This window comes from Penaeus monodon, chromosome 43, assembly GCF_015228065.2.
Source record: "Penaeus monodon isolate SGIC_2016 chromosome 43, NSTDA_Pmon_1, whole genome shotgun sequence".
Taxonomy (NCBI): domain Eukaryota; kingdom Metazoa; phylum Arthropoda; class Malacostraca; order Decapoda; family Penaeidae; genus Penaeus; species Penaeus monodon.
In genome coordinates, this window is record NC_051428.1 from 18220229 (window position 1) to 18238066 (window position 17838).

The window sequence follows — 17838 nt, forward strand, 5'->3', positions numbered from 1 at the left end:
CTCCTCCTCCTCCTCCTCCTCTTCCTCTTTCTCTCCTCCTCGTCCTTCTCCTCCTCTTCCTCTTCTTCCTCCTCTTCCTCTTCCTCCTCCTCGTCCTCCTCCTCGTCCCCCCCCCCCCCCTCCTCCCCTCCTCCTCCCTCCTCCTCCCCCCTCCTCCTCCTCCTCCTCCTCCTCCTCCTCCCCTCCTCCCCTCCTCCTCCTCTTCCTCCACCTCCTCCTCCTCCTCCTCCTCCTCCTCCTCCTCCTCCTCCTCCTCCTCCTCCGTCCTCCTCCTCCTCTTCTTCTTCCTCTCCTCTCAATTCGAGCGAGATTTGGTTCTGTCTCCCTGAATTTTTCGTTTTCTTTCCCGTGTTTGTATCTGGCGTTCCTTCGTCTCCTTATATGATTGATTGGGTCTGTGGCTGTGCTTCTCTCTCATCCTCTCTCTCTCTCTCTCTCTCTCTCTCTCTTCTCTCTTCTCTCTCTCTCTCTCTCTCTTCTCTTCTCTCTCCCCTCCCCTCTCTCTCTCTCTCTCTCTCCTCTCTCTCTCTCTCTTTTCTCACTCTCTCTCTCACTTTTCTCCCTCTCTCACTCTCTTCTTTTCCTCCTTCTCTCCTCTCTCTCTCTCTTTCTCTCTCTTTTTCTCTCTCTCTTTCTCTTCTACCTCTTTTCTCTCTTCTCTCTCTCTTTTCTCTCTCTCTCTCTCTATTTCTCCCCTCTCTCTCTTTCTCCCCTCCTCCCCCCTCTCTTCTTTTCTCTCTCTCCCTCTCTCTCGTCCCTCTCTCTCTTTCTCTCCTCTCTTCTCTCTCTCTCTCCTCTCTTCTTCTCTCTCTCTTTTCTCTCTCCCTTTCTCTCTTTTCCTCTCTCTTCTTTCTTCTCTCTCTTCTCTCTCTCTCTCTCTCTCTCTTTCCCCTCTCTCTCTCTCTCTCTCCCCTCTCTCTCTCTCTCTCTCTCTCTCTCTCTCTCTCTCTTCTCTTCTCTTCTCTTCTCTTCTCTTCTCTTCTCTTCTCTTCTCTTCTCTTCTCTCTCTCTCTTTCTCTTTATTGAAATCTCTCTCTCTTTCTCCCTTCCTCTCTTAAGAAAACAAAACAAAACAAAAAGAGTAAGAAAGAATAAGAAAAAGATAGGAAAGGTGAGAGAGAGAGCGAGAAGAGGAAGAGCGAGGAGGCGAGGAAACGAGCCTTGGAAAATTAGGAGCGAGTCTCGGCCAGGCCCTGCAGCCGTCACTATCAAGTTCCAGCTCCCAGCGTGATAAGGGAGGTCGATGGAGGCCCTTTGTTGGAGGCCGGGTCAGGCAGGCCGCGCCGGGGGGAGGGAGGAAGGGAGGAAGGGAGGGGAAAGGGAGGGGAAAGGGAGGGTAAGGGAAGGAGGGCTGGGGAGGAGAGGGGAGGGGAAAGGGAGGGAGGGGTTATTCGACTTCATTTTCTTCTCCCCTTCGTCTTTTTATCGACTCCATTTTCCTCAAAATTTAAAATCTTTTCCTCCTCCTCCTCATCATCCTTTTTTTTCTCTTTTTTTTTCTTCTTCTTCTTCCTTCTCCTCCTCCTCCTCCTCCTCCTCCTCCTCCTCCTCCTCCTCCTCCTCCTCCTCCTCCTCCTCCTCCTCCTCCTCCTCCTCCTCCTCCTCCTCCTCCTCCTCCTCCTCCTCCTCCTCCTCATTTCTTCTTCTTCTTCTTCTTCACTGTAGAGGAGGTAGAAGGGTAGGGGTAAAGGTAGAGTTAGAGGTTAGGGAGGACGGGGGGGGGGCAGGAGAGGGGAGACTAGTTTGGCTCAGGGGGAGGGAGGGGGAGTCGGGGTAGGGGGTAGGGTGGGCGAAGGAGATTTATCTGGCGTGAAAGGCGAAGACGGAAGGGGGAAAGGTTGAGGGGGGGGGGGCGGAAGGAGAGGAATGGGAATGGGAGAAGGAGAGCAGAGGAGAGGGAGAATGCGAAAGAGAAAGAGAAAGAGAAGAAGGAGAGGGAGAGAGAAAGGGAGAAGGAGAAGGAGAAGGAGAAGGAGGAGAGGGAGAGGGAGAGGGAGAGGGAGAAGGAGAAGGAGAAGGAGAAGGAGAAGGAGAAGGAGAAGGAGAAGGAGAAGGAGAAGGAGAAGGAGAAGGAGAGGGAGTGGGAGTAGGAATGAGAAAAGAAGAGGAAAAGGAGTGAGAAGGAGAAGGAGAAAGAGAAGAAGAGGAAGAGGAAGAGGAAGAGGAAGAATGAGAAAGAGAAAGAGAAAGAGAAAGAGAGAAAGAGAAAAAGAAAGAGAAAGAGAAAGAGAGGGGAGGGATGGGAGGGGAGGGGAGGGAAGGGAGAGGGAGAGGGGAGGGGGGGAGGGAAGAAAAGAATTGGAAGGGAAGGGAAGAGCAGAAGGAGAGGAGGGAGGGAGGGAGGGAAGCCAGGGAGGGAATGGGGAAGAGGGGGCGAAAGAGTGAGGCTTAATGGTAGAGGGAATGGAGGGAGGGGGGAAGGGGGGGGATGGGAGGGAGGGAGGGAAGGAAAGAAAAAAAGAGGGATAGAATATTGGGAAAGAGGAAAGGTGGAAGGGAGGAAGGGAAAGTGATAAAAGGAGTGAGAAAGGGAGAGGGGGAGGAAGGCGAGGCAGTGAGGGAGGGTAAATGGTGGAGAGGAGAGGGAGGGGAAGGGGGTGAATGAGGGGGAGGAAGAAAGAGGAGGGAGGAAGGGCGGGTGGGGGGAGGAGGCGGAGAAGGAGAAGTGGGAAAGGGAGAGGGGAGGAAGAGGGACGATGGGAGGGATGAGAAGGAGGAGGGGCAGAGGCAGGGGATTGGGGAAGCGGAAGAGAGAGAGGAGGAAGGGTGGGGGGAGGGCGGGACCCAGGGAGTTGGAAGAATGAAGAAGGAAAAAATGTAAATATTTTATTTGTGCCTTTTTCATCTTATTTCATTATTTATTTATTTTCATTATTTTTTTTCGTGTGTGTTTTCGCGTGGCTGGACGTGAGTTTGATTTTCTCTCTCCTTTCGTCCTGTAATCCCTTTCTCTTTTTCTTCCCCTCCCCTCTAATTTCTTTCCTTTGCCGCCCTCTTTTTTCCCTTCCCTTCTTATTCTTCCATTTTTCCTCCTCTCTTTATTCCCTTCTTCCTTCCCTCTTTCCTTTCGCCTTCCCACTTTCCCATCTCCCTCTCCCTTCCCTTTTCCTTTTTCTCTTCCTTCTCCCCTATTCAGATTCCCCTCCCTTCCCCCTCCTCTCCCCCTTCTCCTTTCTTTCTGCTCTCCCTTTTCTTTTCCCCTCCCCCTTCCCCCCATCTTCCCTCTCCTTCCCCTTTCCATTTTTTTCTCCCTCTCCTTCGTCCTTTCTTCACCAGGAAAAGAAATATTCCTTAATCTTAGTACTTCAGGAACTTAATCTTAGGAAGAAGGAGCTGAAGTGCTCAGAAGAAGACGGGGTTTCTTGAGGACTCTCTTTAAGGGATGGGGGGGGGGGCTTTGTAGAGTGAAGGGGGAGGGAAGAGAGTGGAGGGGAGGAGAAGGAAGGGAAGTAAAGGGAAGGAAAGGAAAGGAACGGGTAGAGGAGGAGAGAGAAGGTAAAGGGACGGACTCGAAGGGGGGAGAAAAGGAGAGGGGGAAGGGAATTAAGGCAAGGAGAAGGGAAGGGAATGAAAAGGGGAAGTGAGGAAGGGGGAAGGGGAAGGGGAAGGGAGGGATATCAGGAACCCCGACTCAGAGCGACGAAAAAGACGGAAATGAAGCGAGCGAAGGTTTTTAGCAGCGGCGGCCGAGGCTCCCAATTGCCGAAGACACGACACAGGAAGTGAGATAGAATTCTTTTGCCTTATTTCTTCAGGAGATAAAGCTGGACGCGTCGTTACTTTCCGGAATGCAGGGAGAGTGGAGGGAGGGAAGTGGAAATGGGAAGAGAGAAGAGGAGGAGGAGAGATAGGAAAGCGAGAACATTATATAAAAAAATGGAAATAGATTTAATTAAACAGGAAAGGAGAGGAAAGAGTTTTATGAGAGAGAGAGAGAGAGAGAGAGAGAGAGAGAGAGAGAGAGAGAGAGAGAGAGAGAGAGAGAGAGAGAGAGAGAGAGAGAGAGAGAGAGAGAGAGAAGATATGGGAAGGAAATTGAATGGAAAAACACCATAAGAAGTAAAAACTCAAGAATCTGATGGAGGAGAAGAGAAAAAAAGGAAATAGAAAGAAGAATGTGGGAGGAAGAGGAGAAAAGAGGAGAATATGGAACTAGAGAGAGAAAAAACAACAACAAAAAAAACATGTCGATGCAACGGCAGAAGAGGAACAAAAACAAAAACAAGAAGAACAACAAACAAACTAGCGAAAGAAAAGAAGAAGAGAAGAAGAGAAAGAAAGAAAGAATGAAACAGGACAGAAGGCAAGATCAGGCATCAACTCAAAACGGGCAGCAGAAGGAGGCGCTGCAGGAGACAACCGCGAAGAGGAAGGGCGAAGGAGCATCGAAAGGGCAGCAGATCAACGCCGCTGAGGGGGGAGGAGGGGGAGAGGGAGGGGGAGATGGAAATGGAGATGGAGATGGAGAGGGAGGGAGAGGGAGAGGGAGAGAGGAGAGGGAGAGGGAGAGGGAGAGGGAGGGAAAGGGAGATGGAGATGGAGATGGAGAGGGAGAGGGGGAGGGCGCGAGAGATGCGATGGAAAGAGAGAATGAGAGCGAGAGAAAAAGAAAAAGAGTGAGAGAAAAAGAGAAAGAAAAAAATCGAGAGAGAAAAAAAGAAAGGGAGAAAGAAGATGAGATAGCTCGGAGGGGGGGCGGAGACCCCCGCACGGCATATTGTCCCGCCCCTACGGAAGAAGCTTTTAAAGGCCAGCCTGTGTCTGCGGAGGACCACTTGATGATGACGGCTTTTTAGGAGCGAGAAAGGGAGGAGGAGATGGGTTGAGCGGGAAGGAAGGAGGGGCAGTGGAGGAGGAGGAGGTAGGGGTAGAGGAGGGGGAGGGGGAGGGAGAAGGCAGAGAGGAAGGGAATGAAGAATGAAGGAAGGAGGAGTAGAAGGAAAGGGAAAGTATCCAAAAAGCGAAAAGATGAGAGATGGGATGAATGTAGATAACATAACAAGTACTCTGCAGTAAATAAATAAATAAATTGACAGATAAATGAAAAATTGATGAATTAATGAAAACATGAAATAAAATGAAATTTGATAAATAAACAGAAGTAACGAATCAGCAAAGATGGTAAACGAGAATGAATGATAAAGTGAAATAGGCGTCAGGGTAGCGACGAAAGTGATAAGGATTACGAGGATCAGTGCGAGGCATTTCAAAGCCATTTTTTGAAAGCAGTAGCCTGCAGCAATACAGCAGACAGCATTTCAATAGAGTACAGCAATACAGTAGACAACTGGTCGGTAGACTGCAGCAATGCAGTATACGACATGCAATACAAAAAACGAGGCATAGAAGACGACAATGCAACAGACTACAGAAATGAAACAGATGATATTGTAATACAGTAAAGGGAGATACAGAAGACGACAATACAGGAGATAACAGCACTCGCAGCATCACATATAATAACAACATTAAAATCCCAAACGATTAGGCTTATCTTCTCACCAATCAAGTCGAAAAAAGCGAAAATTAAAAATAAAAACAAAATACGAAATAAATAACAAATATTAATTACGTGGGCGTGGAACTTCATACTGTGTTAAGGTCTTTTCCCCGAGCAGCTTAAGTAAAAAGAAAGATTGGAAAAGAAGCAAAAAAGGAAATAAGTAAAAATATAACTTACGTCGACGAGGAACTTAATACTCTGTTTGTTGAAAGTCTGTGTTGCTTTTGCCTCGGGGGCTGTGCTCATGCACGCGACGAGGGACCTGGACATTCGCATACAGAGCGAGAACTCGTATTTTGTGTGGCGTCCTGGGGGGGAGGAGGAAGAGGGGGGAAGAGGAAGAGAGAAGGAGAGAGAAAGGAAGGAGAGAGGGAGGGAGGGAGGAGAACGGATAGAGGGAGGGAGGGGGGCGGATAGAGGGAGGGAGGGAGATGGAGGGAGGGAAGGAGATGGAGGGAGGGAGCGAGGGAGGGAGGGAAAGAGATGAAGTGAGGGAGGGAGGGAGGGAGCGGGAAAGGAAGGTTAGGAAGGTAGGAGGGACAGAGGGAGTGAGGGAGGGAAAGAGGAAGGGAATGGGAGAGGGAGGGAGATGAGAGGAAGGAATAAAGGAACAAAGGAGAGAACTAGGGATTAAATAGATAATAAAGATAATAATACGAATAAAAATGATATTATTATCATTATCACCATCATCATCATTATCATCATCAGTTACTTTTAATTTCTCTGTCCCTTTCTCTAGACCCTTTCCTTTTTCGCTCTCCCTCTTCCGCCTTTTCCTATTGCTTCTCCTTCTATCTCCTACACCCCCTCTCTTCTTCCCTCCTCCTTCCGCTCCTCCCCCTCTTGATACCCCCCCCCCCTCCCGTTCGGCATCAACCTGGCACTCGGAGATCAAAATCACCGTAAAGAGGCTTTTACGGGGCGCCCTGTTGGCAACCGATTGTTCAGCGAAGAAGATAATTTTCCACGTTAATGGAGCGTCCGGAGGGGAGGGGAGGGGAGGGGAGGGGGAGGGGGAGGGGAAGGGGAGAAGGGAGGGGGAGGGGAAGGAGTTAGGGGGAGAAGGGGGGGTTAGGGGGGTTAGGGGGAGAAGGGAGGGGGAGGGAGTTAGGGATAGGGAGAGGGAGGGGGAGAGAAGGGAGGGAAAGGGAAGAGGGGGAGGGCAAGGGAGGAAAGGGGAAAAGGGGAAACTCCTTTCAATAAGAAAACGGAAAGTAATCATTATTCCCTTCGGCGTTCCGGTTCTTCTCCTTCGTCGCCTTCGTCAGCGGCGCTTCGGCCTTCTTGCTCAATCCTTCGTAATAATAGTAGTATTCTCTCTCTCTCTCTCTCTCTTTCTCTCTCTCTCTCTCTCTCTCTCTCTCTCTCTCTCTCTCTCTCTCTCTCTCTTCTCACTCTCTCTCTTCTCTCTCTTCCTCTTCTCTCTCTCTCTTCTCTCCTCCTCCTCTCCTCCCTCCTCCTCCTCCTCCTCCTCTCTCCTCCTCTGGCTCCTCCTCCCCTTCTCTTCTTCCTCTCCTCCATCCTCCTCCCTTCTCTTCCTCCCATCCTCCACCTTTCCACCTATTTCGCCTCCTCCTCCTCCTTTATCTCTCTTCCTTTTTCTCATTTTTCAACATTGACCACAAAATAAACCTATATACCCCATTCCAGCGGTTGGTGAGAGCCAGAAATCCTACCGTTGGCAGGTCCAGAAAGAAGCTTTTTGTTACCATGGATACAATTTTACTTAAAAAATGACAAGAAAGGGAGAGGAAGAGGGAGAGAAAGAGAGAGATGGAGATGGAGATGGAGAGGGAGAGGGAGAGGCAGATGGAGATGGAGATGGAGAGGGAGATGGAGATGGAGATGGAGATGGAGATGGAGATGGAGAGGGAGAGGGAGAAGGAGAGGGAGAGGGAAGGGAGAGGGAAAGGGAGAGGGAAAGGAAGAGGAAGAGGAAGAGGAAGAGGAAGAGGAAGAGGAAGAGGGAGAGGGAGAGGGAGAGGAAGAGGAAGAGGAAGAGGGAGAGAGGAGAGAGAGAGAGAGAGAGAGAGAGAGAGAGAGAAAAGAAAGAGAGAGAAAGAGAAAAAAGAAAAGAATGAATTTCTCTGTACCGTATGCCCCGCCATCACCAGCATTTCGGGAGCTCCCATCCACGTCGTGTTCGTGTCCATCGCCTCGGATGGAATGGATAGTGAGAAGCACATGTGATAGATGGATAAATAGATAATTAAATAGATGATAATAGATCCTAAAATAATAGATGGATAACAAATAAGATGATAATAAACATAAGGATCATATAAATATAGATAATAGAGGAATACATAATGATATTATAGATAGTAATTTAGTAAATGGATGATGAGAAAATAATTAAGTAAGCAAGTAGATGGAAAATGGATGAAATACACACAGAACGAATGAATAGATAATAGACAGATAGCTGGATCTGTACTTTTCTTGTTCTCGTAAGTACAGAGCCGGTTCGCCGTTTCCACTGTAAAATGAAGCTTAATGAATTCTTACAGTTGTAGTCGACATGCTTGATATACTGTTCCCGCTCCAGAGACTGCCGGAAAAATGCTGGTTTCGAGGCAACAATTCTTGTAAGGAGTGTTTTCTCGAATTCATATTTGGTTTCAAGGAAATGCCGGAATCGAAGGCAGGGCAGGTTTTCGATTGTATTTGCCATGCGGCGATTTTTGTTTTTGTATTATTTTTCTTCATTATCTTCTCCTCTTCTTCTTCTTTTTCTTCAACTTCTTTTTTTCATCTTTTTGTTTTCTTATTGTTTTCTTCTTTAAATGAGCGATGCCCCTTTTTCGACTCCAATTTTAGCGCGGGCGTCGGTGTCACGGCGGCGCCGGCGTCCTCGGCCTGAAAGCCGCCCCGAGTACTTTTGCAAACTGCGAGCGGGGAAAGAACTCGCAACATTACTGGCCATTTGAGAGTGAGTGGCCACGTGGCCGGGGGGAGGGCAGCCGCACGTCGCCGCCGCCTCGATCCCTGGCTTATATAAGCGGCGGTTTTAATACATAATAAAAGCGTATTTTATGGCCACTTTTACGCCGCCGATGCCTTGATTACATATTCATGGGGAGGATGGCGCTCGCGGGAAAGCATGGCCGTGCTTGCGGCCTCCCGCGCCGGGGGAGGGGTGTATGGGGGGGGGGACACGGAGCACACGGAGGCAGACACATGCACCTACATGGACACGTAGAATTACCGTGCACACACACTATATGTATACGTACACATATATTCGACGTATACATACCTGTATTCGTACACATATTCGTACACATATTCGACGTATACGTACCTGTATATAACCGTATACATACATACACACATGCACACATACACAACATATATACTCACTCATGCACATACACTAAACTAATTGTACATACGTAAGTATACATACCCGTATACTTACACTACACACATACGTACACTACACGTATACGTACACCACACACAGACGTACACATTCGCATACATACAAGTACACCTACAAGTAACGGGTTGTCGGGTGTAGCGCTCTGCCCGGCACAGCGCACTGTCGCCCTTGCCACTTTAAAGGCAGGGGGAGAAGCTGGATTTGAGGTGGGGGGGGGGGGGGGGCAAGGACATACTGCCTTAAAACCTCCGCAGCGAAGGTAAGGGTGTTTACGGCGCTGGGGGAGGGGGAAGAGGGAGAGGGAGGGATGTGTGAGTGAGTGATGGGAGAGTGGGTGGAGAGGGGGGAGAGTGGTGGTAGAAGTGGGAAGGGGGTTGTGGTGGAGGGATGAGTAGGTGAGGGAAGGTGGGAGTGGGTGTGGGTGGGTGGCTGTGGTGGGGATGGAGAGAAATGAGGAGGGGATTGTGTGTCGGAGTGGGAGTGGGTGGAGGGGTTGTGGGTGGGAGTAAGAGGTTGTGGGGAGGGTGTGAGTGGGAAAACTTTTTAGGCCGTTGGGTGAATGGTGATGAAGGGTTGATAGGGTTTGGTTGTGATGGTGACAATGGGGACGAAGATAGCAGGGATCGTTGTGATAATGTTCCTCTTGATGGTGAAATTGTAATGATGGTGATGCCGTGGTGATAGTGACGGTATTGGTGGAGGGTGATGAGCTTGTAGAAAATGGAGGTCTATTTATTTATTCCTACTTTTATTTTATATAGTAATGAGTTTTAATTTCATGGGTGGAACGGGAATGGAAACAGGAATTGGAGGAGGAATTCGAGTAGGAACGGGAAGAAAAGGGGACGAAGTAGAAGTAAAGGACAAAAGTAAAGAAAAAGAAAAGAAAAAATAAGATAAATGAAGAAGAAAAAGGTAGGAGAAGGAGGAGGAGGAGGAAGAAAAAGAGGAAGAGGAAGAGAAAGAGAAAGAGAAAGAGAAAGAGAAAGAGAAAGAGAAAGAGAAAGAGAAAGAGAAAGAGAAAGAGAAAAAGAGAAAGAGAAAGAGAAAGAGAAAGAGAAAGAGAAAGAGAAAGAAGAAGAAGAAGAAGAAGAAGAAGAAGACGAGAAGAAGAAGAAGAAGTAGTAGTAGTAGTAGAGGAGGAGGAAGAGGAGGAGGAGGAAGAGGAGGAGGAGGAAGAGGAGGAGGAGGAAGAGGAGGGAGGAGGAGGAGGAGGAGGAGGAGGAAAGGAGGGAGGAAGAGGAGGGAGGAGAGGAGGAAGAGGAAGAGGGGAGGAAGAGGAAGAGGAAGAGGAGGAAGGAAGGAGAGGAGGAAGAGGAAGAGGAAGAGGGAGAGGAGAGGAGGAAGAGGAAGAGGAGAGAGGAGAGAGGAAGAGGAAAGAGGAGGAAGAGGAAGAGGAGGAAGAGGAAAGAGGAAGAGGAAGAGGAGGAAGAGGAAGAGGAGGAAGAGGAAGAGGAGGAAGAGGAAGAGGAGGAAGAGGAAGAGGAAGAGGAGGAAGAGGAAGAGGAGGAAGAGGAAGAGGAAGACTAAGACGAAGACAAGGGGGAGGAGGACGAGGAGGAGAAGGAGAAGGAGAAGGAGAAGGAGAAGTAGGAGAAAGAGAAAGAGAAAGAGAAAGAGAAAGGAGAAGGAGAAATAGAAGTAGGAGAAATAGGAGGAGGAAGAGGAGGAAGAATTAAGAAGAAGAAAGGAGGAAAGTGTCCTCATAAAATTGTTTTTTTTACCCAGATTTAACTAACCTTGATGACAAAGAAATTAAATTATTTTAAAAATTTTGAAACTGTTGGAAATATAAACAACAGTTTTCCTTGTTACTATGCGAATAGTTTTACCTGCTAATTCTGTTTAATTTATTAAATGCAAATAATTTCATAATGTGTGCTGAAAAAAGAAAAGAAAAGAAAAGAGAGAGAAGTGAATTAAAAATGTTAAAGAAAATAATGAAAGGCAGTTGGGAGGACTAAGATGAGGATAAAAATGATGATGAAGATGATTATATTAGGATAATGATGATGTTGTTGATAAGGATGTATTAATAGTGATAATATTGATAATGATAATATTGGTAATGATAATTATGGTAATAACGATATTAATAATAATAATGATAATGATGATGATGATAATGATAATGATGATGATGATAATGATAATGATAATGGTAATGATGATATGATATGATAACAATAATGCTTATGATATTTATGTTAGAGAAAATGACAGTGATAAGGATAAGGGTAATTATAATGATAATGGTAATGATAAGGATAATGATGATGTGATAATTATGATATTCATAATAATGGTAATAATAATAATGATCATGATAACAAACTTACAACACTAACATTTGGAGAGCAAAGTCTGTGTATGGTGAATTTTGTCCTGGCAAAAAAAAAAAAAAGTAAAATGAAATAAATAAAACCTGGCGTTGGAGAGCTGCATAGTCTTTATGTTTTTTTTTATTTTTCCTTTTCTTTTTCTTATTCTGTCATCAAAATCTTGTATGGTTTGAATTAAATTAACTCTCTTTTTTTTTAACCATGAACACATTTCCTGTGTCTACCTCCTTTTTTCCCCAGTAATCAGGTTGGCAGTTCATGATCCCTTTACCTTGCTACTTGAAAACTTTGATGAGTAAGAGCAATGTAATCTGCTTAGTGAGGGAGAGCGGGAAGCAGGAAGGGCAGGGGAATATCCAGAGGAAGGGACATGTCAGAGGAGACAAGGAATGTGAAATGAGCAAAATGCAGTAGATGGAAGCATTTGAATTGGGTGTTGTTTTAGATGGTTGATAAGGGAATAATGTGGAGTGTAGAGGTTATTGTAACAATAAGGCTTTGGAGATTAATACAGCTTGTCTTTCCACAGAATGACAGTGTGTCCCTGGATAAATTCACGTGGGAGACATTTCTCAACTTCTATAACCGGTTAACCAGCAGACTAGAGGTGGAGAAGGTTTTCTGCGAGATGTAAGTTTATGATAATTTCAAGTGTCCCATCTGTGTTATAATCATATCCTATTTCTGTTATAATCAATTGTTCTATTTATCTTTCTGTACAGATATACAATGAATATAAATCATGCATTGTTGCTAGAATGTTGTTTGTTCTGAGGGTGGTAATTTAGTATGGTTTTGTCTGTATTAGTCATTCCAAGAATTATGTTATAAAGGACTAATAATATGAACACAATGCAATTGTTTCCTCATCTGTTCTGTATATTGCTCTGATGTTGACAGCCTTCCTTTCAGTATGCATTACTGAGATAATTACATCTCAAATTATTTATGAGCAGACTGTGAATACAGGCAGTGGCAGGACTACAGGGTGTGTGTGTGGGAGGGAGGGGGGCTGCAGCATAACTCCCTCCCTCCCCTCCCCCATAGCTGCCCCCTGGCTTTGTAGTTCATAAAATATAGTTGTGAGACTCCTCTGTGCCTACAAGCTGCTCAAATCTTCCAAGCAGTTAATAGATTGATAAGATTATGATTTTAAGTTATTTATGTCATGAACTGCAGTTGTATATAACTTAAAGTTTAATGTATTTTTACCCCAATGCCCTCCCATAAAAAATCTTCCCTCCCCACCCCCCACTATGTAAGATTTTCTAGGTATGCCAGTGAATATGGGTACAGTATGTTAAACTATTATTGATTTTTAATTTATATATATATATACATATATATATATATATATATATATTATGATATATATAGTAGTTATATATATGTATGTATTATATATATAAAAATAATATATATATATATATATATATATATATATATATATATATATATATATATATATAGATGTATGTATGTTGTTTTAAATTTTATATAATATTTTATAATATATATAAAATATATATATATATATATATATATATAAAATATAAATAAAAAACACTATATAAATAGAAAATATAAATATATATATAATTATATTTATTATATTCAAATATTATACTTACATGTGTATTTTTAATATAATATAAGTGTATAATATATATATATATATTAAATATAGTATATACATATATATAATATATATAAGATATATAATAATATATATATAATATTAATATTATATATATATATATATATATCTATAAATGTGTACATATGATATATATATATACACACACACACACACACACACACACACACACACACACACCACACACACACACACACACACACACACACACACACACACCACACACACACACGCACACGCACACGCACACGCACACGCGCACGCGCACGCGCACGCACACGCACACGCGCACACGCACACACACGCACACACACATATATACGTATATATACACACACACACACACACACACATACATATATATATATATATATATATATATATATATATATATATATATATATATATATATATATATATATACACACACACATGTTTATTCATCCCTTTTTGCATTTATATTTTATGATTGCTGTTGAAGTGATTATTGTATTTAGTCTTTTTATTTATAAGGTTTTATTTGGTGCATATATATTAATTATTGAAAAAGGACATTATCATTATTTAATGATATTTTTTTATTCCTCCTGTGCAGATTCCTTTTGGTTTGATTGCATTAAATAAGTCTGTAGGTAGCTATTTTCTTTTAGCCAAATGATCATTTTTATTAGGAGCAGAAAAGCTGCACAACTCATATTTGAAACTACTATCTTGGTAGTTTTCTGAAATGTTTACTAATACTGCACTGAATTCTTACAGTCAAGCAAGAACTGATTATGAAATATTTTAATAACACTGCCTATGAGAGAGAGCCAGTTATCCATTGTACCCACAGTTTATTTTGGAAATCCGGAGTAGATCCATGATATGCCCAATTTTCACTAATTACACATATTTATAAATAAACCAAAGCATAAAACTTTGTGCCGACTAACTACTCATAAGGAACTCTTCGTGGTATAGTCTTAGACACTCCTGATTCTTAATTTTACTTAGAGCTTATAATAAGCACTTTTTCATAGCAAAATCCCCAGATTTATAAGCAGATCATAATGACCCTTTTGCATTTGCTAGAGCCATATCTATAAGAAGTAGATCAAGGTATATTCTCTATTCTCTTTGAATTTATAAATTTTATGATTTTCATGGACCTCCTATTTCACTGCCTCCTAATATTCACAAGAAGTAAACCAAATATTACCCTCTCCATTCATCGACTCTTCCTCTGCACCCCAGCACGGAACAGCCCTACAACCCCTCACGGAAGACCAAACTCCGGGGCATGAATGTGGAGCAGCTGGTCAACTTCCTCAATAAAGAGCAGCGAGATCCACGTCTCAATGAAATCCTCTACCCCTATGCTGATGCAGCCAAGGCTAGAGAGGTCATCAGGGACTATGAACCTTACAAAGAGAACATCACCAAGAGTAAGTCTTTTTAGGTTTTTAGTAAAAGGTTGTTCACTGGTTTCATTCTGTTGTTGTTTGAAATTTGGTTGATAAAGTGATATTGATAATTATGATAATAATAACACTGTGAATTATAATGATGATAATGACAATGATATTAATATTAGTATTAATGATAATAATGATGTTAATAATAATTATCATCATCATTAACAACAGTATTGTTATCACTATTTTTATCATTATAATGATAATGGTGGTGATGATAATAAGGATGATGATAATGATAATAATTGTATTAATGACAATGATAATGATAGTGATATTGATAATAATTATATTAGGAATAATAAATCTATTGATATTGATAATGATGACAATGGTAATGATAATGACAATCTTAATAAAGATAATGATGATGATAAGGCAACAAAAAAGTACATACAGTATGCATGCAATCATCATTACTGTTATCAGTGTGATTAATTTTTCCTTTCATTATTATTGACATAACAAGAACTTTTGAATATTATGTTTTTTTATATAAACAAAAAAATTAACAGAAATATACACCCAAGTGGCCAAAGATGGTGTCCATCCTAAACAGCACCCTCTGTTTCCAGATGTTCTGAGCTGTGATGGCTTCCTGAAGTACCTCATGTCAGAGGAGAATGTAGTCATGTCTGTGGAGAAGCTGGACCAATATGCAGACATGGATCAGCCACTTTCCCATTATTTCATCAACTCATCACACAACACTTACCTCATAGGTTAGTGCCATTTCATATAGGGTGGTGTTGTGTAACTCTGTTGCCATCCTTGTTTAGGCCTTTTCCATGCTGAGATGGTGAAGGAGGGTCAATGCTGAAATGACTGTCATTCCAAAGGTTGAGCTCTCATTGCATGTTTAGATAGTAAAAGATTCATACCAAATAAGCTGTAAATGAGGCAGCGAAGAGAAGAACAGGAAAATGCATAATTATGTCCAGATATTTAAAATATTAGAGAACCTGAGCATAACTGCGTGTTTTCCTATTCTTCCCATTAGGTATCTGTTTACACATTGCATTAATTGGAACTTCCAACAGCCTATTCTACATGTTGATAACTGGATGGGTGAAGAACAGTTTGTCATTTGCCTGCCCAAAATCTATAGCATGGCAACTGAGGTTTGTTAGATTAGCTCAGTGTATTAGGAACTCCTGTATATTAATCTTATTAAATCTAGGGTTTGCTGAATATTCTGATATATTTTGAAGTCTGAAACATTATATATATATATATATAAATATATATATATAGAGATATATATATATACATATACATATACATTGTATCTATAGATTATATAATATATATCTAATATATCTAGATATAGATATATAGATGTATATGATATTATATATACATATATAACATATATATTGTTACGCCGACCGCCTCGTCTCTGGCCACCAGCACAAAGCAGGCAGGCAGGGGGGGTGGGAACCGGGTGCCTTGTGTTACTATACAGGGTCGTGAACACTGAAGCGCCACGAGGCACCAAGCACAACAGCGTCCAGAACACAGGAGGAAAACGCCAAGTGGGAGGCGGGCACGAAATAAAACAGACGATGACAGGTCTTTCCTTTCTTTACACAAAGTATTGACCCGTACAATTTTATGGCACAATACAGGGGGACACCAGCATGTCACACTGCACGATACAGCTGATAAAGGGCAACAAAAGTTTAATCAGGTCACAAGGGCACACACGAGGCTTCACAGGAGCAGCACCCAAACCGCGTCTCTCTTGGCTGTTCCTCCGCTCCTCCGCTCACAGCCGCTGCCGTCATGTTGCCCAGGTCCTTAATGTTAACAAGTTTCGCACAGAGAAAAGACCCACTGGCGTAGCCACTATCCCCCCTATCAAGCAGACGACCCGTCTGACTCTGCCATATCTAAACTGAAAAAACTACATAAAAATTTATATAAAAATCAGTTCTCAGAAACACAAAAATCTTTCATCCAGCGCGGCTTTCTTCGCTCTCGATGGGGTCGCTCTGGAGGTTAGATTGACAGTGGCACCCAGAGGGGTATCTCCTGTCCCAAGACCTGGCTCATGGTCACCACTGACGTCTGCTGCATCGCCCTCCCGTCCAAATGCCGTCCTCATCTCGGTCAGCGTCTGCCACGTCCCTCATCGCCGCTATGGGGCTAACCGTCATCTTCTTTTTCACCATGGCCCCAGGAGTAACACCACAGCCGGTGCGCCAAGTCCTCGAGGAAGTCAGGCAACGGCCCCACACCAACCAACTCTTCGCTCCCCGACAACTCTTCTGGACGCTCCACTTCCTCACAAGTGCCCAGCTTTGCACCAGCTGGCACCTTCAGGTCCTTATTGGAGAAGTTAGCTACCAACACTGTAACTAACCCCTCCCCTGGTCCAACAAGGCTCCGCCCAACCGCTACGCCATCAGCCAGCTGCAGGTTTTGAATGGGCTCCACGAGGCCCTCTACTCCACGCATCACTCTTGACAGTCGACACCGGATTCTAGACTCTGTCCTGGGGGCAAGGTGCAGTCGCTCAGCCGTAACTATCTCTGCACAGCCAACCTCTGGAAGCAAGGGCACATCTTCACCGTGCACCCTCACCAGCTTCCATCCAAGGTCGACACACGCCTTACTCTGCGTCAGGTAGTCAAGGCCCAGCAAGCAGTGCTCGTCCAGATCGGCCACATACACCGGCAGCCGCTGCACCGTGCTGCCCACGCCAATACGAGCCTCCACTGGCCCCTTGAGCTGCACACAATGTCCCGTGACACCACACAGTCTCTGTGGTGCATCTGGAAGTCGCATAGTCGCCAACATATCAGGCCACACTAGGGTCTTCTCAGCCCCAGTGTCCACTGTCAGGCGGCATGGCTTCCCATCTACTGAGCCCTCCACCTGCATCGTGCTGGTTCGACGGCAGCTTACCCACGTCGGGGCCCGGGAACCGAGGACGGCTGGGTTTCGGCCCCCTTCTCCAGAGTTTTCCACCTGTACCACTTCTTTAGCCTTACGACATGCACTCGGATGCTGACCATACCTGCCACAGTCCTTGCAGCACTGCTGGAAGGCATCAGAATCCGTCCGGTTGAGAGGACGTGTTCTCCGCTCCCTCCGACACCGACTACGTCTGTGCCCTTCCTCACCGCAGCTCCAACACAAGCCTTGAAAAGTGCTCGGGCTCACCTTCCTCAATGCTATCTTCTCCACTTTAGCTTTCCGGCCCGGAGGTCATGGCGGGGCTGAGCAGCTGGCCCTAGGCCACTGGTTGTCTTCAGGAAGGCCTCGAACTCCAAGGCCCTCGCCAGCGCCACCTGCAGGTCCTCAGGGTGTGCCTGCTCGACGTAGATTTGCAGCTGCTGGTCCTGCAAAGCGTCAACAAAGAAATCGCGGGCCAGGACCACGATCATCTCTTCCGCAGCCGCAGGGTACGACATCCTTACCAGCGCCTCCACATCCTGCGCCAGCTGGGACAGTGTCTCGCCACGCTCACGAGTCCGCTTCTTCAA

At 44.5% G+C, this 17838-nt stretch overlaps 1 protein-coding gene across 9 annotated transcripts in view; it reads left to right on the forward strand.

Moving 5' to 3' along the window:
• Positions 1 to 17838, forward strand: part of LOC119568442 (1-phosphatidylinositol 4,5-bisphosphate phosphodiesterase classes I and II-like) — a 400672-nt gene that overhangs the window by 354047 nt on the left and 28787 nt on the right. For all 9 annotated transcript variants that reach the window (XM_037916972.1, XM_037916976.1, XM_037916980.1 and 6 more), the window contains 3 exons: positions 11763 to 11863; positions 14127 to 14317; positions 14923 to 15069. In XM_037916972.1, the coding sequence (XP_037772900.1) occupies positions 11763 to 11863; positions 14127 to 14317; positions 14923 to 15069 (439 nt within the window). The remainder of the gene's footprint in view (positions 1 to 11762; positions 11864 to 14126; positions 14318 to 14922; positions 15070 to 17838) is intronic.